Consider the following 25,091-nt stretch of genomic DNA (forward strand, 5'->3'; position numbering starts at 1 on the left):
AGTAATTCTAACGTCTACCGTCAGACACGCCACGTATTTACATGACAGACACGAGCGTGTCAAACTTTGGAAGACGTAGATACGCACAGAATATTAAAAGCAAACTGCGTGCCATTCAGTGAACAAACGCAGAGCGCATCTGTATTTCGTTTTGCACGAACGTGCGCAGTCCGATTCGAGGATCGCGAATAGCAATGAACGGCGAGATGGACACGGTTTTACTTTCCGTTTATCGTATAAACACCGCTCAGTTTTCGAACGCGTTGTTAGAACGCGGAAGTCTGCGATTCGACGCAGCGCGCACCAGCGAACGATTCGGTAAAATGGTTACGCCCCGAGTAGGTGAAGTTAAGGTTGAAGAATCGACGCGGAAGGCCGGGAGGACCGACGGATAAAATCGTTTCAGATGAATTTCATCGCTTCGCATTGTCGACGAGAACGGAAGCGGTGCACGCGTGATTCTGGATTTCCGCGAGTTCGATTTTCTTGCTCATCTCGTTCGCTGAGCGTACAATCGCGTCGGTGTCGTTAACGTCGACGAGAGGAAGAGGGGAACACCTGTTTTTCCTCTCCGTTTCTCTTTCGACAACACTTTCACTGCACCGCGTGACTCGTGGATCCCCTTGCATGTCCCGTGACTCGAGGATCCCCCTTGCCTCTCCCTCCGCTGTCGTCCTCGTTACGGTACGACCGAGCGGGCGAAACTTCTGTCCGTTCGGACGTCGGATTCCCGTTCAGGCCTGTAGACATTAATTCTCCGGTTCATGTGGAACGAGGAAAAATAACGATCCATTTTCAAGATCAGCTTCGATGAATTTGGAAGCTCGATCGATTTCCGCTCTCTCTCTCTCTCTCTCTCTCTCTCTCTCTCTCTCCCTCTCTCTCTCTCTCTCTCTCTCTATCTTTTCTAACATTCTCGCGGATTTAAGAATTCTACGAGAAACGTTCCTCACGTTTGAAAATGATTCGTTCTATTTTTTAGGCTCTTCCAGATTCACCGTTCACCTCGTAGAGAAGTAGTCGGATAAAATATCTGAAGAATCGACTCGTCTCTAGATCACGAGAGGAGAGAGGGCATCGTGCGATATCGGTAGTAGAGTTATCTGAACGTTACGTGAAGATTCGTAACGAGTCACGGGAAGGATTTCAATGTAATTTTCGTAACAGCAGATTTCGGGAAAGATAGCGAAACCGAATGTTCCGCTTTCTTGCGTCCGTAACGACTCCTTTCGTCCCGACTGTACGCAACTCGATTCAAATTGAGTAGCCACTCTGACTTTGCAAATTTCGGTTCCCTCGATCGGACGTACCGTTTGATTCGCACGTTCGATCGAAAGATTTAATCGACGAATCGGACGCGGCGATGATCGCGAATATTTTTGTTCAATGCGGCCACCGGCAAGTCGGATCGTTGGTAGACGCGTTGAAAGAGCCGGTTGTCTGTAAATGAGCTACATGGAAAGACGGAAGTAAAAGTCTTCTCAGGGAATATGATCCCGAAGTGCAGCCGCGTTCGGTCCGCGTATCACGAGCTCAAAATGCAGGAAGTGAGTTCACCCTCGGGCGAACGATCACCTGTGTCTCACCGAGTCCATCGCGCCTTCCTTTTCCACGCGTCAAATCTTAGATTAATCGCATTGAGCGCCCGACTCCGGTTCGTTCGTCTGGCAACGATTCAAAGAACGTTCAAACCGATCCGTCGGTTCTGAACGAGCAAGAAGTTAAACGCCTAGACGATTTCCGAACGAAATCGAAGTTTCACCGTGGATGAAAGTAGAATCGAGCGAGCAGAATGTCGTTTCGCGCCGGGAGGTCAAGGTCACAACGTTTGGTACATTTGTTCGAGATTTGGGCATGGCTCGTGTTCCAATTCGACTTGGACCACGACTTTTCGATTCAGTGTCGCGTCGCGTTGGATCAGATCTCGTCGTTGGCAATAGCCGACGATCGAAGTGCCGAACGATCAGAGTTTTCTCCTGGCAGCGTTCACGTTTCTTTTGTTCGTTGAACATTTGAACGGATCCTGTGACGTAACGAACGACGAACCAGCGGTTCGAGATCGAAACGGTTGAATCTCACCATTCCGATTTCTCACGAAAGTGCGAGGACGGGAAAAATCGTGCAGGGAAAGGAGCGAGAAACACGGCTACGGCCCCGTCGTCGAATCGTTGGTGAGCGACATGGCACCACGACGACACCCACCGACGTCGCATCGTCACAATCCTTTCGTTCGATCACATGACAATTACGACACCTCGATTCCTATTCTGATCGTCGCGGCAGATTCTTCGTTCGCCGCTACTCGGAATTTTTCTGTCGCCTCGTTCCTGCCTCTTTCTCTCCGATCCCGTCGGTGATCGCAAAATCTCTCGCTCACCCGTACGACGCGATCGTTCGAAAACGGTGTATTTCATCCGCTGTCAAATTGGCATGCGACAAGAGTTTCATCATCCTACTTCGGATTTTTATGCAAAACGGAATATCTGTAACGTCGCTCTCGATGATCGGGAATTATATCTTTCTTTGCGCGTGTAAACTCCGCGATCCTGGACGGGAATCAGACTCGAATAAAATGTGAAAGAAACGCGTTTGACCGTGGAACTCGCGGCAGGACGATTCCGAACGTGATCGTTTTGCAAAACGTCGGTATCGGTCTTTCCGCGTGGCGTTTTCGCCGTTCCACTCGACCCGTTTGTCGCGACCCGTTCGGTCTTCTTCAGAGCGACGTGTGGTTCCCGGTTTCACTCGCTTCCCGGTCCTTATTCCACGAGCGTCTCCCGTTTCTCATGTGACCAGCAACCTCGTGCTTTCTCTCTCCGTCTCGCTCCCTCGAGCCTGTTCGCCGTTCCGTCCGACCTTAATATCAGGAGGAACAGGATATTGAAACGGAGGAGCGACGATCCTCCTCCGTGCGACTCCATCTGAAAACGCACTCATATGTATACGTCCGATGTGTCGATTAGAAAACGACGAACGCCGAATGTGCGTCGCCGATGCTCGAACGAGAGATGAAGAATCACATTCGTCGAGACCGACGATTACGGAGTTCGGCCGATCGTCCAAGGCGCGGGGGTCGCCGGTATTTATGGCCGACGGTGTACGTAACCGGGAGGACCATCGTTCTCGCAGTTCCACCGGCTCGTCTCGTCCTCCTGGCTCGTTCCCCGTTGCACCTGCCGGCTACCCATAAGATCCTCCTTCTTTTCACGTGACTGCGGTATCGTAGCTTCTCGCTCGTCGCCACGTATCCTCCGTCTTCCTCTTTCCTGTTCGCGAGGCTCGTGACTCGGTCTTCGGGCTTGTGCCTCTCGCGCGGCACCTCTCGCTTTCACTCGCCCGTGTGAAGAGGCTATCGCGGGCCCCGAGAGCTCAGTATCCGCCGGACCGTCGCGTGGTTCGATGTTGAGAACGTGTACGAACGTATATACGAGCTGGTGTTCCGTCGACCTGCCAGAAGAAAGTGATCGTCGAGCTTCCTAACCAGGCGGGCGTCCTGCCGTTTTCTCTTTGAACTTGGCTCCTCGAGACCAGCACGATAGTGTTCCGCTCGCAGAGACAGAGACATTTTATCAGGGGTTCGTGCGCCGTGTCAAATCGTTACAATGAAGAGACTCGACTCGTTCAGGTAAGAATCCGTCGCCTCTTGGACACGGTCCCGTTCGAGGGACAGGAACGCGCACGAGGTTGTTCCGGACGTCCGATCTCCCTGCCCGTTAAAACGTGCGTAACTATCTTCGGAGACGCGCTTTCTCGTAGGCGACGAGACGGGAATTCGAAGATCTTGGGAAACGAGACATAGACTTCTGGCATACGTATAAATCGAAGCAGGAACATTACGAAACACGCGAAGGATCATTTAGATTCTCGTGCATATTCCAAGTGAATTCGCAGGCAGCAGCAGTCTCGATTACGCTCGATTCAATCGACGTTCATTTTTAAACTTTTCCTATGAGACACGCGAGCACGTCCGAATCAAAACAACGACGATCGGATCGATCGATTGGAACAGAGGATTCAAAAGGTTCGAAGGTCGACGATGGTTTGTTGCGTGTGCATTTAATTGCATTTACCCGGTTGCTTAAGCTCTGACGCGTGTACCGACGTAACGAGTTGAGTAACGCGTGGGCGTGCGTATACACCGTTATAGAAATGTCAGATTTCTCGCGGTAATCGCGTGAACCGTACCGTTTGCTGTCTCGGATCTCTTTCCGTCATCGCCGGTCGGCGCGTGCAGCGAATAAAAATAGGATCGTCGCCGGTCGCAGGACGGGAAGCGGACGCGTTCACCAGTGAAAGTAGTTTTTCAAATTTTCGAGTCACGAATCCCGGCATTGATCCAGCAAAAAAACGACTCGTGCTATTCTTTTTTTTTGGTGGTCAAGTCGAGAGATGAACCGAGCAGATACGGCTCACGTAACGGGACAGTTTTGATGAACTGGCAGAAGAAATGCAGTTTAAGAAACTGTGTTTCGATGTTGCCAATGAATCGAGTGCGGATCAAAATTTTTGTATGTTTCCGTCCTATCTTCGTCGTCTGAATCGTACGATCTCGTCTGACGACGTGCAAGACGATGGGTCACTCTGACATCAGTTCAAATTTAGAGATTTTCAGCGTCGAGGAGTCATTAAAACGATGCATTAATTCCGTTTAGCTTTCCGCGGAGCAACGATTATTCCTGTAAACGAGTCGTGTCAGAGTTTCTCGCAAATCATTTGTCGTGATCAAAACGTTTAACGTGATTGTTCTTCCTTCGTTCCTGGTAGTCAACTGCGGTTTTACCATCGTCTAAGACGGTAGAACAATGTCCTCTCCGAATCTGAATAAACTCGTTCTGAAGCAGATAGGATAAGGCCTTATTTTCAATTTCAAGTGGAACACTCGCTCGGACAGCGAAGTTGACCGGCGCGAGTAGTACGAGTCAGCTATAGTCAGACGTGCCGGCGTTCCGTTGAATCGTCGAATTTTGCGTCTCGCGTCCTGTATTAACTTCTAAGTCGTAAAGTCGCCGTTAAGGATTGCATTTTTAGTAATGCGGGTGTCGACCGTCGTTGTCTAAAAATAGTGAAACGAGTGGAAACGATCGATGTTCGATCAGGCTCGAATTAATCGCAAACCGGATAAAGAGCGTGGACGTTTTTATTACAAGTACAGCGTCATGCATCCGGCAAAAGTAGCTGTTCGATTGAATAAAGAAGTGTTCGACTCGTTAGCGAGAATTGCCAATGCCTGAATCACGCGACTTTCCGGACGATAAATTATAATGATAGACGGGCGTGCGTAGTACGTACCGTAATCAGTTGAGACGTTCGCGAGAAGAAATTCTCGATAACAGACTGACTGAACAATACATGTTCGGTACATAAAGATCGACGAAAGTACCGACTGTTTAGTGAAATTCGTCACGGTCGAGTGACCGTCAAAAAGTGAACAATTGTTTTACGGAGATCGGCTTCCCCTTTTGTGGATTCAACGTTCCGTCGTGTCTGGTTCCGACGCGGACGAAACAGACTTCTTAAATATGAAATCGGCACGGAGGCTTCTCCTACTGGGTCAATCTTACTATCTCTGAAACAATAACGCTAACAGTTTTAATTGGTCGTTAGCATCGCGAAACAATACGCTTTCACGCGTTCGATGACGATACATCGTCCCGTTCCCTCAATTACGTTCACCGTACGTACTCCGACTCGTACAGAACTAGGGGAGATATTACGGTATTAATACTAATTTTCTACTATGCGAACGTCATCTATAAATAATTCATACTGACTCGGGGTTTTTCCGTTGATAGAAAGTAATTGTAAAAGCAAAGATCGATAGAAATCATGCGTGTCAGTGAAATCTGCAGTAGTCGTCTAAAAGGTTGTCCGAGTTTCGGTTCGAACGAGAGCAGAGTGTTTACCGCTTTATCGAACGAATTTTGCGGTGGATGTATTGGTATCGCCGTTCGAACGACTCGTGAGAAGCGATCAAAGTCACCGAAGCTCTGGTCGTCGAGAACGTGCAAGATGAAATACAGGCAAAGAAAAGAAAGTCGAAGAAAAATTATGCTTCGTACAGATCGTCGACGTTACATTTCATTAGAAATTCGTTATTTCGCGAGACGAGTCAGAGTATGAGAAGCCGATGGGACCTCGGCCAACGAATTCCGTGTTACGGTTACTGTCCCACATAGCGAGCGATTAGTAATCTAATAATGCGCGTGCTCGTTCTACCGTGAATCCACTGCGCTACGCGCTACACGGTAGTAAACACAGCCATTCTTGCTGCGAGTGCAACGTCCTTCGGACGTTGTCTTCTCCTCTTTGTCGTCGGTTAGCCGCGGCAGGAAATTTTCATTACCCCCGGAGATGGTAGAACAGTGAAAAAATTACAGCCCGCCGACTGTACGTTCAATTGAAAGCTTCCCCGCTTCCCGGAATCGTGATTACTTACCGCGTTGACAATTCAATCGTTCCCTCGGTCATTATCCGTTATCGAATCGATGAAAGGACGCGACGATTTATCTTTTCATATCCTTCGCGACCGACGATCGTCCTCGATTTCCTGTCGTCGTTCCTGTCTCAAAGCTCGTGCAACGATCTCGATCGTGCTCTGTACGTTCTAATTTCGTACGATCTCGTAGCAAACGATTCGCACGGGCGTTCCCAATAGATTCGAACTCGTTATACTCTCTATTCGTTCACAAAGGAAACATATTAACCTCGAGAAAGAATGCTCCTCTCGCCGCTCCACCGGCAAGAAGTTACTTTCTCTCTCGAAACCACTCGAGCCAAGACTCGCTCGAGCGCTTCACTCTCTTCCCGTTGATACACTTTCGTCGGAACGCGTGAATTCTGAGTTCATCGTAGTTTGATCGCTGTTCGATCTCGAAAGCGCATTCGAGAAGAAACGCATTCGCAGAACCGCGCGAAGCGTTACGTCAATTAGTAATAATTTCAAAAATAAAATTGCCGTCCGTCGTCATAGTCATTGGTGTACGCGCGATTATCGCGAAAAGAGCCACGGCACGTGCTCGAAGATGACGGAGTCAAGGAGAGCGACTTCTAATCACCGTCCTTCTCTTTCTCGTTTGAGAAAATTTCATCTCTCCTACTGGCTCACATTTTGCAGATAAATTGGTCGCAGCTAGATAATGATCCAAAAGATGAGCGACTCAAGAGACGAACTCTGTTCTACTCTTAAAAAATAACGACATCCGATTGTTCGCGGCGTCGACTTCACGGCGACCCGATTTTACTACTTTTCATCGAAAGACCAAACGAGTAAAAATGAAATGAAAGGATATAAAAAATTCATCTGCACGTCGACCAAATTTCTCAGCACCGTCGCTCACGACCATCTGTAACGTCGAACTGTTTGTCACACGACTGACGTTCACCGAAAAATATTTGTACGTCAAATCCCCTCTGACCATCTTAAATCGTGTTGCTCGACGCGAACGCGTCTCGCGATGGACAGGATCGATCAGTGGACATTCCTTTGTAACGAACATTCTCTCTCTTCGTCGTCGATGTTTACGAGCCGTGTGCACGAGCAATACAATGGAATCTGTAGATACAATCGACCGCTCGACCGTCCGATCAGATAATTTCAGGATCGGCAATTTTTAAATTTCGTTCGATTGCGTTTAGTCCCGTCGTCCTCTTCTGCGCACGACATTTAAACGGAATAATGAGGACGGCCGCATTCACAGTTGGCTCGAGGGCGTTTTGTTTCACCGAACGAAGAATCACTCCTCTGTTGGTAATAAAATAAAATTATTTCGATCGATCTACCGAGGAGAAAGTATGAACAGTAATTCTTCCGTACATCCTCGTTGCATTTCTTTTGTTCCAGGCGTCGTTAAAATAATTTTAATTGAAACGTCGATAAACGTCCTTGTTAGAAGGAGACTACGATGATTCTCTTCTACGCTACCACCAATCGTTTTTCCACGTGGAAGCACGAAACGGAGTCACGATGCCTGCTGGCCAATACCTATCTGATTCCAGTGTTGGTCGATGAAAGCGCAGGTCGAGGCGACGACCTTGTTCCTCGGAGCCGGTCTCAGAACGCTCGGCGAAGAAGAGGAACCGGTGAATGAATGCGCGCGCGCGAGGGTCGACGGTTGCCCGCGGGCCGGAATAAAATCGAGGAAATACTTGGTGCTCCGCGGGTGAAAGTGACCACTGACGTATTCGTTCGAGAGCGGCTCGACACGTTTGCCATCGAAGAAAAGCGGGTCCGTGCCGGATGACACGTTTCTCCTCTCCGCGTCACCGTCGAAGGTCGCCGCAGTTACGAAATTTAATCGATCCGTCGTTCCTTCGACCGATCGTTCGACGAATCACGGACACCCAAGGAGGCGAACCTCGTGTAAAATTAATTGTTGAACACATTTTCATCGTTTGCACGGGTCATGCGTCGCGCGCGATGCGATTTAGTTGATCGGAACGGTGTAGTTTCGATCGGTGAGATCCAGCGAACGATCCGAAGTCGGTGGGTCAGTCGTCGAGACGTTCACTTCCGATCGTGAAAGTAACGACAGTCGGATCGTCCAACGAGATCGAAAAGAAGAAAGGGAGAAACCGGGAAATGGCATCGGAGTCGAAAAGGCGAGAAGAAGAGAAAGGGAGGAGAGCAGATCTAACAAATGGATACGTGCATTCTGCGACGTACGACCGATCGTCGCGTGACATTAATGTCTTCGGCCATGCGTGAGCCGCCGATGGCCGGTAAAACGTGAGATGCTCGAAGTAGAAGGTATGCACGAAGCGAAAGATTTCTCCAGTTTCCGTTGACCCACTGACACCGAATCGTGGCTCGCGGCCCGGCCGAGAAAACGAACCTGGCCCGGCCGAACGACGAATCCTCGGACGACGGTTTCGATCGTAATCGATAAAGAGTCGTGGCGCAGAAACGTCCTCGAGTTACTCTTGGGCGATGCGTCACGTCTGATACGAAAGAGATTTTTAAGCGACGCGTCCGTCGAGAGTCATCGTTCGATCCCAATAGTTTCGAACGTTATCGTGACCGCCGAGGCAAAGAGCTTGGAAGAATTTAATTTATCGCGCGGCGTTTGAGTCGTGGTTTCGGTCAGCTAAGTGCAAGAGGAAATTCTCCTTGGACGAGTTTTCCGGGGCTTCCGGGTGAGGTCCATGTATGTCACTAGCAAGGAAACGAGGAGAATAATGATCGGTACGGCACGGCTTTCGAGTTTAATTGCGGCCTGATCGATGCCCGTTGTTCGAGATCGCGCGGAACAAAGTGAAATCCGTGGTACGGTAAATTCTACGTACCGTCGCGGATCCCGTCGACGGATGACCTCGGTACGCGTAAAACGCGTCGGCTGCGACGCGGAAAGATCGGATCAGAAAGGCGAAGACGATCGACGTAAAATTGTTTTCCCGGTGATCGACGCCAGGCACGGTGGTCTTCGGAGAGATTAGGAATGCATTTTGAAAGGGGAATCACGATCGAACATTTCATGCGCTTACAAGGAAGTGAACGAAATAATTGATATGATTCTGCTTATTATACCGAGTATCGTTGTTCGTTCGTGAACGGAACGTACGAGGAAACGGGGAAATTGTTCTGACATTGAGTCAGGTTGTAGAAATGGCAAGGAAAGTTTTACTTACGCATCGGTGAACAGAGTAAACGCGCTCATCGGACGCTTCCGAAGGTGAACAAACTGTAGAGAAATACGACGAATATCTCGCTCGCCAGAGGAACCTCTTTCGATCTCATCTATCATCATTTATTTACAGACACATATTATTCGCATCTGGATCTGCGTGGATCAAAAAATCGGGCACGAGCGACTCCGATAAAGCGCTCGCGTTTTTCCCACGCACTTGAAAATTTCCATACAAACGAACGAAGAGCAGAAGCGAACGTACGGAGAAAAATAACGAGTCTTTATTAAACAGGTTCTCTTTCTTCCAGCGACTTTCTTTGGCGCTTTCGAAAGCCGTGAAAGGAATTTCATGCCACGTTTCCTCGATAACAGCCGTGTTATACAGGGTGTTTCCGAAATTTCTTACCGGACCCGGAAACGAAAGTTCTCCCGTTTCACGGAGGCTCGATCGTTGAAACAGATCCAACGGACTTTATTGCCAAATCGTGACAGAGTCCGTCTACTCGAATAAAGTCTTTGTAATCTCGGTTCGCTTTACGAACGAGAGCGAGAACGTCGCTTCGCGTGGAAACATATTAGACGAAATGGACGCTGACGATTCGAGAAAAGAATCCTCTCACCCCCGAGTTACACGGGAACTCATCTAGTCCGGTCTCTGTTTCGCTCGAAGGAAGAACCGGCCAGGCCGACCTACTGTCCACCTACGTACCTACGCGTCGTGTCGCCGAAAGCCGAAATCGAAAGGCCAGTGCCTTCCAACCGATCGGATCCGTGCCACAAACTCGAGTCGACCCACTCTTCGTTTTAATCGTCCTTTTTTTGGGTCGATCAGTCTCGGAGGGTTCTTCGTCCGACGAACTTCTCTCTGACGTTTGTCCGACGTGTCTAACGAACGAAACGGTGCTCTTGCGTCGGAGAGATTTCACCGACCGCATACACCTCGATGCGGAAAAACGCTGTTGCGAGCATATTTACTTTTGCCAGTTCGCTGATTTTATTACGAAGCGAGGTTACGAACAGGGTTCTCGAGGCGTGACTCGCGGAACAAGAAGGCAGATCGGATCGGTACGCGGCAGAAAAATTCCAGAGCAGCTCGCCTGCTCTTGATCTTCCGTGGCCTTTCTCCCTTTCTATCTCTCCTCTCTTCCCTTTCAACGACATTGGAATCTCTGGTCCGCTCGCAGAGAAAGTATGTACGCGTTCAGATATTCGCTGACTCGCATACCGACGACGTTCAAACATGCACGAAACGATTCTACGAATTTCTCGTTATAAATTTGCGAAGAACGATAAAAATTTTCTGTACTCTGTGCGTTCGATTCTTCTGTGAACGCATAAAACGATCAATTATTATTATTATTATTATTATTATTATTATCAATACTCATTGGACGCGCGCTGAGTTTGAATTCGAATTCTGTAGTTACTATGGTCGGCGTCGCCTCTCTGTTTCAGGTGCAGTTTGGCTCTACTGTCCACCGTGGTTCTCGTGACGTTGACATTAGCGATCACGACGGTTCGTCACTTCGACATCTCAAGTAAGTCTTCTTTTTTTAATTAAGAAAACCGGAATTCTTGAAAATCTCCTATCTCACGACGAGATCGAGTAAAGTTCAAGGTGTTCGACACGTCCGCATAAAAGTCAAATCGAGAGACCGGAGGAAAACGATATTTTTGTCAACGATCGAACAGTTACGTAATAACGCTTCGAGGAAATGAAACGACGATGACGGGTTTCAAATCATTCATCGGTTAAAAAAGAATTGCCTGTCGAGAGGTAGGTCGCGAAAAATCGATTCAGGGAGAACGTCTCGCGAGCATTACAGAACTCGTTGGCGTGATCACCCTTTCTGGTTTGATTCTTCGTTGTAATTATTCGTGATACGATTATCGTTCGTCGTTTATGATCAGTCGACGGAATAAGAGTCATCGGTCGTGGCTTTAGGGAGATCTAGTTATTTAATGGAATTATTCAAATCGGGTCGTCGAGTCGTGAACAGTCGAACGATTATGGACATCGGAGCGATCTTGAACGATGTTGATTAGCAAGAAGAGAACNTCAATTATTATTATTATTATTATTATTATTATTATCAATACTCATTGGACGCGCGCTGAGTTTGAATTCGAATTCTGTAGTTACTATGGTCGGCGTCGCCTCTCTGTTTCAGGTGCAGTTTGGCTCTACTGTCCACCGTGGTTCTCGTGACGTTGACATTAGCGATCACGACGGTTCGTCACTTCGACATCTCAAGTAAGTCTTCTTTTTTTAATTAAGAAAACCGGAATTCTTGAAAATCTCCTATCTCACGACGAGATCGAGTAAAGTTCAAGGTGTTCGACACGTCCGCATAAAAGTCAAATCGAGAGACCGGAGGAAAACGATATTTTTGTCAACGATCGAACAGTTACGTAATAACGCTTCGAGGAAATGAAACGACGATGACGGGTTTCAAATCATTCATCGGTTAAAAAAGAATTGCCTGTCGAGAGGTAGGTCGCGAAAAATCGATTCAGGGAGAACGTCTCGCGAGCATTACAGAACTCGTTGGCGTGATCACCCTTTCTGGTTTGATTCTTCGTTGTAATTATTCGTGATACGATTATCGTTCGTCGTTTATGATCAGTCGACGGAATAAGAGTCATCGGTCGTGGCTTTAGGGAGATCTAGTTATTTAATGGAATTATTCAAATCGGGTCGTCGAGTCGTGAACAGTCGAACGATTATGGACATCGGAGCGATCTTGAACGATGTTGATTAGCAAGAAGAGAACGGCATCACGGAGTACGTAGTCCGATCGTATTCATAAAATACTGGTTTGCTCGCAGATTACCTCTACGGTGTGGATCACGATTTGCAGGCAAGGGCACGGGCAGGAATCGAGGCTGAAAGATTCATTTATCAAACGAAAGCCAAGTAAGTTCGATATCCTGCGTCTTCGTTCATCTTGCATGTTTTATCGTTTATCTGGAACACTTTTATCCCTTGTTTGTTCGCTTTTACACGGGTCACAGAACGGCTCATTGATATACGACGAGAGAACGATGGTGTGAAAGTAAACGTGAAACGTAACGTGGAACAATAATGATCGTAACTCGATCGACACCTAAACATCTAATCGTGCGCCGAAATCGTTGACGTTAAAAATACGTGGGCGTTCGCGATACGGTCGCTACACGGTTTTCGTCTCGTTTTCTGCAACGAGATTGCGTAACTTGTGTCCAAAAAAACGATACCCCGGAGAAAGCCGCAAAGCGAAACGAAAACAGCGGATCATTAAAAGCGCGTCAGGCCGACGAAACGTTGCGGCACGCATTCTGGAACGTGTTATCACCCGTTCGCCGAGACGAATACGGATCCCAAAAGCGAACAACGATTAAGTACACGGGAAATCGTGAGTGTACCTTTCGTCGCGGAGTTCGTACTCGCCAGGGTAGAGATGCCGGATTTGCGCGGCGCGTTTGTTCGTTTGGTCAGTGACGAGCATGGTGGTGTCAAATAAAACGTGGAACAGTTTCTTGAAAATTTATTTAAACGAGTCGCGTCCTTGCGGTGAGATCCGTGGTCGAATCGTTACAGAGAACCGGAAAGGGGGAGCTCGGAAGGAACGAAAGTCCGCTATGGGACGGCCACGGACAGGCGTGACGAGGTTCAGCCGGCGAACACGCGGTCGGTCGAGCCTCCGTCCTTCCTGTTCCATTTTCCTTCTTTTTCTCGCGGTGACTCGGCCACGAGCGAGCGAACTTTTACTTTCATGGTCGAGAAAAGGAGTGTCGAGCCAGAGCACGTCCTTCCGTTCCGCAAGGAAGGTTTCTCGTCTGACCATTACTGGAGCGATCCTCTTGCCTGGCCGTCTTCTGTACCTGTACCAGCAAAAAATCGATCATTCGGTTTTCTGTCGCGACCGCGCATCTCCTCGGTGATTCGTCGTAACGCGACGATAAAGTAAACGAACGAAGAGATCAGATCCGATTCGACTGCTCGTGGTTCGCACGAGTCTCTGGAAACTGATAACGCCGAGGTACATCTGATACAGCGTCGGATATTGTTCCCCGCGGCAATTTGCTCACACGCGAAAACGACGGGACTCTGACTGTGCGAGAACAATTTGATTTATAGCCGCGCGTATGCATCAGCAGACAGTAGTTTCTCATTGTTCGAAGATTTCTTACGCGCGAGTTCCATGACTCACGAACGCACGTGAGTTATACTTCCTCGTTACCGTCGTACTCCGAACTGCTCGCAGAAAAATCGCTTGTTCGTCTTTTCTTCATTTTCTGTTTTCGACGTGACACCGCGTGGACCATCGCGCGCAATGATTCAGCCTACAAACTTCTAAAACACCTATTTCCCCCCGTCGTTTAAACGTCTTCGAACATCGTGTGATCATTTTTATCCGAACACCGTACATTCCTCTGAACGTCTGTGCATTTTGGACATTTTCAGATATCAGAACAGACCGGAGTCGAACGATCCACCATGCAGGATCAAGCCGGACAGACCCTGTCCACCGAGCAAGTACAGAACGCCTTCCGGTGCTTGCAACAACGTGAGACACCCGGTTTGGGGTTCTCGCGGCGCGCCATTCCTCAAATTATTACCACCGGCGTACTCGGACGGTGAGTGATCGTAGCAAACTCCTTTTCATTTTCCACGCGCGGTTCGACGAAATCTCCACGTGAACAGAGAATCGAAATCTCCCGACGTGTTCGCGAGTTACGTTTCCGCTCGGCTTTTTCTAGTGTTTAAATCGAAACGATCGGACGATCATTTTACTGGATTTCATCGACGGTAGAACGTCGGTAAACAAAAGTCCCATTTAGCTTTTCCACGCGGAACAACCTTTCGGTCGCGACGTAATCGGGCACAGACCGTTACGTCACGAGGCATAGTGAATAAATTTCGTAACGACGACGACGAGCTTATGGAAAATGTCAAGTGACACTCGGGACACCTTGCTGGGTGTACAATTACGAATACGTGCCACCGTTTGAAATACCTGATGAACGCGGCGCGAGATGAAAACGTACGACGTTGAATTTGCTACGAACACGCACATCGACTGGATTAGTTCGGAGGCAATCGTTGCGCGTACTTCCCGTATGCTATACGTATATCGCGAATGGAAAGTGAAAATTGGAACGCGCAGCTAGACGATGCGTCGAGCGTTCTCGGATCCATTTTGACGAGGTGCAGCTAGCCGCCGGGATTAGAAACGAGGAATCAGCATGCCGGTGGGAGCGGCGGCGACGACGCGCGGCCTCGTAGCCAACGAAATAGAGAGTTCATCGATTGCGCCATCGTCCCAGCGAATATTAAACGATTCCGTCATCCCTGTTCTATCTTCCATTCAAGAACGATTCACACCTTTTCCCGACGATCAGAGAATCGCGACGTAGTAGTCATTGTACACGTAGTAATTTTAATTCTTCAACAATTTCGCAATTTCTTTCTAGATTGTTTAAACTCGGTTTTTGGTCGATCGGTGCAGACGATTCGGATCATTTATTTCGCTCTCTGACTTCGTTTACATTTTTATGCCTTTTATAAAGTACGAAATCGAGCTTCCGAGACCCGAGGTTTCGTCCACTTCCCTCTTTCTAATTCCACGTTCCGTTACAAACGTTGAACACGACGCAAAAAGTATTCGCCGGTTACGCAGGATTCCTAGTTCCGACGTAGAAAAATATATTCGCGAAATATACGCGTGTATTCGAGTCACGTGGAAGCGAGAAATGCGGCGCGTTATGGAACAAAAAATCGAATAGAAAGTGACGAACGCGTCGTCGAGCGTCTACGAACGATCCTGTGTTACGAATGATTTTTGTCCTCCTCGCGCCCTTCAACGTCAGATCAGACGGACGAATCTTCGGTATCTGTCTCACGTTTCGCTGAACGAATTCGTGCAAATTCGTCTCGTCACCGAGACGACGCACCCGGTTCGTCGGATTTTGGCAGCGTCGATTCGAGTCGACGATATCGATTGAAAATTAGAAATTGCGTCCGGCGAGAGAGAGAGAAGAATCCGGACGAAAATATGAAAGTGAAAAGAGCGAAGAAAGTGACTCGGCCGGCAGTGGTTCCATGTGCCTTCCTTTCGACAGCGTTGACCCACAATAAGTTTGCTTCCATGTATTTTTATCGCGTCCGATCGAAAGTCAATGCGCGCCGGTACCGAACGTCCATCGACTGGCACGGCGATCAAATAGGCCGGGTGCGAGCGCGCGTCGGATCATTGCACGATACAGTGAAAAGAAGGAACGCAGCAAAGAACGAGAATCGTTTGCGAAATCTCGCGTAGGAAAAAGTGTAATTGAACGTCCGTCGAGTGCGGCGGCTTGCACTTGACTTGACTCGTGGTCAGAAGGATTTACGGTCTCGTCCCGCGTTCACGGCGATGTTTAAATGCCATTTCCCATGCTCGTCGCCGCATACGCACGTGAACCGACCTAATTAGGGACAAGGACGTGGCTCGTTAAAATGCTTCTCGCCCGTTTTCCATCGTCAGACGAATATTCGTATCGGTCGAGTGCGTCCTCTCGACGTCTCGCGAATCTCGTTAGACGGCGAAAAAAAGTCCGCCTGCGCGCATTCGTTCGAATCCCTCGTGAGTATGAGATTCACGATTGATGTACGATTGAAAATTCTAATGCACGTTTCTTACGGCGCATCTATATTTATCACACGATCCGGTTGCACGCGCAACATCCGCGCGTTAAGATCCGTTGATATCGCGTAGGAAGGCACGTGGTGGCTCGTCGTCGGCCTAGTTCGAGAGATTCATCGTGCACGACCATGCGTAACCGTGACACAGAATTTCGATGCGCGCGACGCGCATATTTCGAGGCTGGTGGGCCTTCCTCGGTGAGGACCGTCGTCGAGGGAAACGCGTGAGTCATTCCGTACGACGTCGAGCGCGTTCGACGAACGACAGCCTTGACCGGAACGCGATTGCTCCTAAGACAAAGGTTCGCCTGGTCCCCTCTCGTGAAACGTGATAGAGCGACTTTCTAGTTCGCATTGAACGCGATTACCTCCACGAGATCTATCGCGACTTTCTACAACTATTCGCCTCTCGAAGACGTCGAAGATTCGCTCGTTAGAAATCGAAAGCGTTCCGTCGCACGCGAATCGCGACGATGATTCGAACGAAATGGTCAACACCTGCGCATGCTTCACGCTTGATTTCCACCTGCAGGAATCGCCAGCCCCAGACGATCCGTGGGTGGCCAAGCGCTTCCGAGACCAACGACAGCGGTGTCGATCTTGTCGAACCATCTCCGTCCGTCCCCGGAGCCTCACGAAGGTCTGACCAGCTTGTCCGGCGTGTGGTCCGAACTGATACTGAACGACATCGCGGCCACCGTGCGTTCCACCAGCCAGCCGAATCTCTGTTGTTCGGGGACTTCCAGACACCCGGAATGTTACGAGATCCGCGATGAAGAAGGGCAGTGCATGGAGCACTGGCGCTCCGTCCCGAGTTTGACCGTGCACAAGTGCAACTTCGAGACGAGAGAACAGATGAACGGAGCGTCCGCGTATCTGGACGGTTCGCACGTCTACGGTCCGACCGACGAACAGTTGCATCGTCTGAGGACGTACAGCCGAGGAAAGGTGGACGTGTCCGCGTGCGAGATCTGTAACGGTACCGAGGGCAGGGCTCTCGGTACGATTTACACCGCTCTCTTGAACGAGCACAACCGCATAGCTGGCGGACTGTCCGAGGCGAACGAACACTGGCACGACACGAAACTGTTCCTGGAAGCGCGGAGAATAGTCGTAGCCCAGATACAGCACATCACGCTGAACGAGTACCTGCCCAGCATCCTGGGCGAGGGTGCCCGCGCCGACCCGGAACTGATGCCGGTCGCCAGCGGCTTCTACGACGGTTACTCGTCGTCGAACGTTGCTGGGACGTACGACGCCGTTGCGCTGACGGCTCTCCGCGCTCTGACTTCGCTCCGCGGGTACGGATCGACCGAGGATGATTCTACATGGCTCGAGGAGCACGTGCTGGCATCGGCCAATCGCGTCGGCCTCGACCCGAGCCGGATCGCTCCCGGATCGCGCCTCCAGGCAGACGCTCTCCAGGTCCACGTGGCTCGCGACCACGGCATCCCCGGATACGTCCACTTCGTGGCCGACTGCTCCGGCCTCAATTTCACGGTAGGTTTCGGATGTACCGTTTCGACTTTCACCCTTCGTAACGATACGCGATGACGCGATTTCTCGTCGGAAACATTTGTTTACTTAGAGCCGTCAGAACGGTCTCTGAAAACAGAATCACTTTTCGTTTTGGCACAGGTCGGCGGCGGTGGTTTCAGAGATCTGGAACGTTTAATGCGGACGTCGCACGCGAAACTCTTGGAATCCATCTATTCTCGCGTGGAAGACATAGATCTTCTCGTCGGCGGGATCTTAGAAGTTCCGATGAGAGGAGCCACGGTGGGGCCGACGTTCGAATGCTTGCTCAAGAGACAATTCGTGAAGACCAGAAACTCCGATCGATTTTGGTACGAGAACGACATCCCTCCTTCGGGCCTGACCCCGGCTCAGTTGGCCGAGATCAGGAAAGTGTCTCTGGCCGGTATCCTGTGCGCGAACACGAAGATCGCGGAGATCCAACCTAAGGCGTTCATCCAACAGGATCCGTACCTGAACGCAAAGATCGATTGCGATCAACACGGCTCGCTGGACATCGGCCCGTGGAGGGAGGAGCCTCTGCCCGAACCCGCGAGACCAGAGGAAGTCGGAACTGAGTCGACAAAACCGGGATACGTGCCGGAGATCGACGCCAGCTTGATAGCGGCAGCCGTGAAGAAAGCGGAAGCCGATCTGATCGAGAGGAAACAGTTGGAGTACAATTCGTGGCTGGAACAGAGGATAGCCGATCCGAAGTCTCCGGCTGGAACGGCGGCCAGCTTCTCCAAAGCGAACAGGGACGCGCTTCTATTGGCCAACTCGTCGATAATGTACGAGTTGGCTACCAACGAGATTCTGAACGGCGTGCACGGTCTGCGACGCAGGAAACGACAGGCCTTCGACACCACCGACAACGTCCTCGGCTTCCCAAACAACGACTTCTCCGACCTGCTTCAAAACGTCGATATCTCCGGATTTCTGAATCAAAAAAAGGCTACGAATCACGACGAGGTCGAGTGCCCGGTGGACGACAGTCCTTGCGATCCCACCAGCCCTTACAGAACGTTGTCGGGCCATTGCAATAATCTTCGCAACCCCAGTCTCGGCAAATCGTTGACGACGTTCGCCAGACTACTACCCCCGGCTTACGAGGACGGCGTCTCGAAGCCCAGAGTGACGTCCGTCACGGGGGCACCTCTACCGAATCCCAGAGTGATCTCCACGGTCATACATCCGGACATCTCGAACCTCCACAATCGATACACCCTGATGGTGATGCAGTTCGCGCAGTTTCTGGACCACGACCTCACGATGACGCCTATCCACAAGGGATTCGCCGAGTCCATACCTAGCTGCCGTTCCTGCGACTCGCCACGGACGGTTCATCCAGAGTGTAACCCGATTCCGGTCCCTCCCGGAGATCACTATTATCCCACGGTGAACGTGACCTCCGGCGCGAGGATGTGCTTCCCGTCGATGAGATCGCTCCCTGGCCAGCAGCACCTGGGACCTCGGGAACAGATCAACCAGAACACCGCGTTCCTCGACGCGTCGGTCATCTACGGCGAGAACACTTGCATCTGTAACATCCTGCGAGGTTTCAACGGGCGAATGAACGTCACGCAGAGCCCGCATCGCGGTCACAAGGACCTCCTACCGCAGTCCCCGACGCATCCCGAGTGCAAAGCGAAGTCGGGATACTGTTTCATCGGCGGCGACGGTCGCGCTTCCGAGCAACCCGCGCTGACGGTGATGCACACCATGTGGATCCGCGAGCACAACAGGATCGTCGATGGTCTCAGACAGATAAATCCGCATTGGGACGGAGAGAAACTGTTTCAGCAGGCGCGCCGCATGGTCAGCGCGATGCTGCAGCACGTCACTTACAACGAGTTTCTACCGCGAATCCTCGGTTGGAACGCGGTCACGCTCTATGGGCTGAAGCTTCTTCCTCAGGGTTACTACAAAGAGTACTCGCCCACGTGCAATCCCAGCGTGCTCACCGAGTTCGCCAGCGCCGCTTACAGGATCGGTCACTCGCTCCTGCGGCCGCACTTGCCGAGAATGGACCGCGGCTATCAGAACATGGAACCATCTATTTTACTGAGAGACGGTTTCTTCGATCCCGACATGTTGTACCAGCACAAAATGATGGACGAGATGCTGCGTGGCTTGGTGGCTACGCCGATGGAAACGTTGGACCAGTTCATCACCGGCGAGGTGACCAATCATCTGTTCGAGATTCGTGGGATCCCGTACTCGGGGATCGATCTCGTTGCGCTCAACGTCCATCGTGCCAGGGATCACGGGATACCGTCTTACAACAATTACAGAGCTCTCTGCAACCTCAAGCGAGCCACCACGTTCGAAGATCTGTCCAGAGAAATGGCACCGGAGGTGATAGCTCGCATGAAACGCATCTACGCTTCGGTGGACGACATCGACTTGTTCCCCGGTGGAATGAGCGAGAGGCCTCTTCAGGGTGGACTGGTAGGTCCGACTTTCGCGTGCATCATCGCGATACAGTTCCGGCAGTCGAGGAAGTGCGATCGATTCTGGTACGAGACGGACGACCCGAACATCCGATTCACCGAGCAGCAGCTCGCGGAGGTACGAAAGATCACGCTGTCGAAGATCATGTGCGAGAACATGGACGAGCACACCGAGATGCAGCGAGCCGCGTTCGATCTTCCGAGCAATTTCTTGAACCCGAGAGTCCCTTGCGGCTCAATGCCACACATGGACCTGTCCGCCTGGAGGGAGACGAGGCACGGATGTCAAATCGGAGGGAGGAACGTCGCCCTGGGAGAATCCGGCTTCCCCACGCCCTGCACCAGCTGCGTTTGCACGGCCGAAGGCGTAAGTACCCCGACCTTTTTTACGAATAATCTTTCAAACGTACTTCTCCGCGTTTGACCTTTGATCATCGTTCTGTTCGTCTTTAGACGCAGTGCGCTTCTCTGAGGATCACCGATTGCAATCAGCTTCTGCGCGAAGCGTCTCGGGAGGCGATCCTACGCGACGACGTGTGCACGGCTCAGTGCGGGTTCGTCCTCGCGGCCACGGAAGCGAACTCGAGGATTCAGCAGTTCAGCACGCCGGCCAGTTTCCCCGGTTTCGTCGCGCATAGAAACAGTTTGAGAAGCGCACCGTCGCCGGTCTCCTTCAACGGATTCAAGCTGCCCGATCTCTCGCAGTTCATAGGCTGAGAACGCGAACACGCGTAGCGGGAGGACGCGTTAACAACGAGACTTTACGTATAACTGGTCGCTTATTAACTGTCGTACACGAGATACTCACTGTCTTCCTTCGAGAGACCGTACCGACAACGACGGTCGAGTTCGATTCCTAACGGGCCGCGCTTCATCGTCGAAGACGACGTTTCATAAAAGTGTACGGTGAACGGGTGTCGCGCATTCCTCTGTTCGTTTCGTCTCGCGAACGGAAACCATCTACGAGATGAGCGGTTCGTTTTACTTTCGACGGAGATCGTCCGCGAAGAGTGTCGTTCGAACTGTTTCAAACTCGTTTCGTAGAAGATACCTCTCGTATCTTACTTTTTTTACTTGTTACGTTTAGTACTATTATCTTGTAGACTGTAAGAAGTATTTAATGTACGGGAGGGAGTGGTAACGAGAGAGAGGTCAGTACGCGAAGCTGTTGTCGCCAGCTTGAAGGAAAAATTTGTACAGTGATCTCGTAGTACGTAAAAGTGAGGAACGAGGAGGACTTTAAATGAATCGTCACGGTGTTCGTCGACATCGCGAATGAACGCGTCAGATGTTGTATATTGGAGGGAGAGTCGCGCAAGGACCGAGAAGGTGAATCATTTTTGTACTTGTATAATAATTACAACGCGGAAAATAACAAATGCAAACGCAAAATTTAATTCCGAATCGACTTTCTTTTCTTGTTTTTTTTCCTCCCTTCATCGTTACACCTCTGTCCAATTTTGTAGTGTACCAGCGACATGTATAACGTTAATAAATGTTAATGTTTCTTTTTCCCCCCCTCTTTTATAATAAATAGTGAACGGCGTCCCCGTGTCCTTCATGACCTTTTAGACTACTGTTGAAGGTTGGTCCGCATGTTTTAGTCTTGTTCAGAACACGGCTGACTCGAGAGATGTTTCTTCGACCGCGATCCGATCTGTTTAGAAAAAATATGGCAGAGACCGTCAGCCGATAGAATGAAATTTCAGCTCGAACAAATACATCTTTTGTTGTTTTTGATTCGCACACGTGAAACGTCCTCGATCTTCAGGTAGCTTCGCACTATCTGTTCGGCTTGGATGATTCTTTAATTGGCAGGAACTTCTTGTTTATTGTTGATCACATTAGCGTTCTCTTGTATTATAGGCGTTTGTTCTATACACCGCCACAGTCCATACGTTTTGCCGACCGTCGTTTGCCATAATCTCAGAGTACCGTCTTCCGATCCGCTAGCGTATAATTCTCCGTCCGGCGAGAAACGTACACAGTGCACGGGTCCGAAGTGGCCTTTGAACGATTCTGTAAGCACGTCCAAGTATTCGTTGTGAATGTCATCGATCGGACATTTTGATCATCGGTCTCGCAAGGTATACTCACCGATCTCTGCACCCGTAGCGTAATCAAATTTGTACATTTTCAAGTCTTCTCCCCCGCATACAAAAATACTACAGTCCGGATGCAAGCTGGCGCTGTTCATCTGCGTTGGCGCAGTGTGTTCACGTAATTTCGTCAGCCTGCAAAAAGCAATCAAGATTTTTCTCAAGTACGGCATTGAAGCGAGGACGAGTCGCCGCATCGGGAAGCACTTCCTACTGGGCCAAGGCTGAGTCAACGGCTACGCGACCAGGATACCGATGCGTGTCTCGAGAGACGAACAAAGAGTTCACCTTGACCCTGCTTAACTCGAAGGAGAAAATGAACGTACTCTCTGCTGTTCCAAAAAGTGACTATGTTCGAATGAGTAGTGGTAATTATGTTTCCGTCCCTGGAGATTTCCATGGAATTTGGAACCGCTGGAAAGTCCAGCCTCTTGATCTCCTGGCCGCTGTTCTTGTCCCATACTCTCAAAGTTTTGTCATCGCCGCACGTGATCAGCTGGGTGTTATCGTTAAAGAAGGTGACATGTCTGATGCCGCTCTTATGTCCCGAGAAAATCTGTTAAATTCACCGGTTAGACGAAGTTGGAACGAAACGTTGCATCCTCGCGAATACGAGTGTGTCTACCTGTGGTGCTGCTTCCGGTTTGTTCAGGTCATAAATTCTTACGAGTTTCTCGTTAGAACCCGTACACAAGTAATTGGAATCGGTACTGAAATTTACGGACTTGACTATGTGTTTGTGTTGAAACGAATGAATTTCTTCTCCTTTGATCGCGTCCCAGACTTTAGCATTGAAGTCGGCAGCGCCGGACGCGGCCCTCGTAGCCTGAGGGTTCAACGCGACACCCCATACTGCTCCCTTATGTCCTTCGAACGTTCCAATCCAATCTCCGGTATCACCTTGCCGTAACATAGGCTTGCCATCTGAGAGCAGACAAAATTTCACGTCGTACGAGTTGCTTAAATCCGTTCGAGAACACGTACACTTCGTCTATCGAGCACTAGCGGGACGGATCGAAAAGCCCCCGTTTAATCACGATTCGCACGTGCGAATGCACAGGAAAATTGAAATACGTTCGAGGATCAAGATGTATTTAATTATAATTCAGGAAATCGCGATGACGTTGCGAGAACGCAGGTTCTAACCTCGAAGCTCGTAAATCCTTGGTTTCCGAAGAAACTGGGCCAAGGCGATCAAGAACTGAGCGCGGTGCCGATCGTGAAGGAGAGAGAGAAAAAACAGATCGACGGATACGAGACTACGCTTCGTCTCGAGACAAGGGAATCATGCGTTAATTACCTTTGCACGCCGAAATCAGATAATACCCGGACTCGGTGATATCGGAGAACGCGAGATGTACCACGGGCCTGGTGTGTCCACTGCACGTCAACGGAGTTTGTCTCAAATTCGCCATAATGCGTGGCCGGGAGGTAGCGAACGACGTTGACTTTCCTTCCGTTCGATGCGCCTACACGCGTGTAGGACGCGAGGAAGATACCTTTTTCGATGATCTCGGGTTTCCGTTTGTCAAATCTCACCCGGGTGTCCGCGCAGACTTTCAACGAACCATCACCATCTACGAGCGACGCGACACTGAATCGAGTGAACTCAGTGAACGTCGCGTGAAGCGTGAAACTGGCAAGAGTCGTGGTGTAGCGAACGAGCCACACCATCCTTCTCATGATCCTTCGTGATCTCCCTCCACGTTCTTCTTCGCCCAACATAACTCAACTACTTATAGGCTGTCTTCTGCACGTTAGATCCTACAAAATGTCCACGATGCAAGGGGACAGAGGATATACAAGAATCGTTTCGTCATGTTCTAAAAGAAAGAGGTGTCAAAAGTAGTCTACAGTAATTTTAAATTTCCGCGCCGTAATTATCGGCGCAGCCATCTTCCCGATATGACCGCGCGATGCCACGTGACCCTCACTCTACTGGCTCGAGCGCATGCTCGAGCGTCGGCCATTTTCTTTTTCCCTTCGTGTAAGTGCGCGGTAGTGTCACAGGTGCTTCCTACGTATTTCGGCATACCGGCATTCAATTTGAATCTTTACAATATCGTACGCATGTGAATATCATCAGCTTAGACACTTAATTACGACGGATTCATTGCTTCACGTGAGTATAGCTACTATTCGAACACTATTATTCGCTGTTAATGCCGATTAACAATGACGCGTTTGCTCGACTACTTGTTGGACATACTCGCAACACATGCATTTGTACTTTCGCGTTAAAATGATTAAAAAGCTACCTAAGAACAAATCGTAACGTTTGTTTATTCTCATTCTGTTATAGTTTTCATCTTCCTTCTTCTTCTCCTTCTTTGATGACCGGCTGATGACTGATTCCTGACATTCCTCGAGTTTTGGTAGCTGGTTCCTGGTACGACTTTTGACGGTTGATTCTTAACATCCCTCGACTCTTGGTCCGTGAAAAGAACGTCAATGAAGGTTTTCGTCACGGTGAGTCATATGCTTTTAAATTCCTCCGGTCACTCGATCGTGCCGCGACGAAAGGTCCGGAACGGCACGAGTCTCTGGTTGTATTTTATACTTGTTTGACGAGCACAGTGACCCTGAGCATTTAAATATTATTACAAACACCCGGGAGTAGTGACAATTTTATGTTGTATTGCGTGACTCTTTATTTACATATCGACTCAGGTTGAGGCTCTTTGTAATCGCGATTTATTTCATATTAATGAGAACGACACTGAGAACAAGCGTT

The 25,091-nt window shown here is 49.8% G+C and overlaps 2 protein-coding genes across 3 annotated transcripts; one reads left to right on the forward strand and one right to left on the reverse strand.

Moving 5' to 3' along the window:
* Positions 1-3,313: 3,313 nt before the first annotated feature.
* Positions 3,314-21,773, forward strand: LOC108629510 (uncharacterized). The gene is made up of 7 exons (XM_018032244.2): positions 3,314-3,625; positions 11,079-11,161; positions 12,453-12,540; positions 14,071-14,243; positions 16,823-17,790; positions 17,929-20,625; positions 20,712-21,773. Exons 1-7 carry the CDS (start codon positions 3,603-3,605, stop codon positions 20,973-20,975), a joined length of 4,296 nt encoding a protein of 1,431 aa, XP_017887733.1. The 5' UTR covers positions 3,314-3,602; the 3' UTR covers positions 20,976-21,773.
* wmd (serine-threonine kinase receptor-associated protein wmd) lies at positions 21,651-23,999 on the reverse strand. 2 transcript variants are annotated; one of them, XM_018032245.2, is made up of 5 exons: positions 23,658-23,999; positions 22,983-23,281; positions 22,684-22,913; positions 22,356-22,492; positions 21,651-22,277 (listed from the first exon to the last, which is right to left on the reverse strand). In XM_018032245.2, exons 1-5 carry the CDS (start codon positions 23,770-23,772, stop codon positions 22,066-22,068), a joined length of 993 nt encoding a protein of 330 aa, XP_017887734.1. In that variant the 5' UTR covers positions 23,773-23,999; the 3' UTR covers positions 21,651-22,065. The 2 variants fall into 2 exon arrangements, with proteins under 2 accessions (XP_017887734.1, XP_026673059.1); XM_026817258.1 differs by lacking the exon at positions 23,658-23,999 and adding an exon at positions 23,342-23,475.
* Positions 24,000-25,091: the final 1,092 nt, after the last annotated feature.

Source organism: Ceratina calcarata, unplaced genomic scaffold (genome assembly GCF_001652005.2).
Source record: "Ceratina calcarata isolate Rehan_Ccalc_2016 unplaced genomic scaffold, ASM165200v1 scaffold569.2, whole genome shotgun sequence".
In the NCBI taxonomy this organism is placed as follows: Eukaryota; Metazoa; Arthropoda; class Insecta; order Hymenoptera; family Apidae; genus Ceratina; species Ceratina calcarata.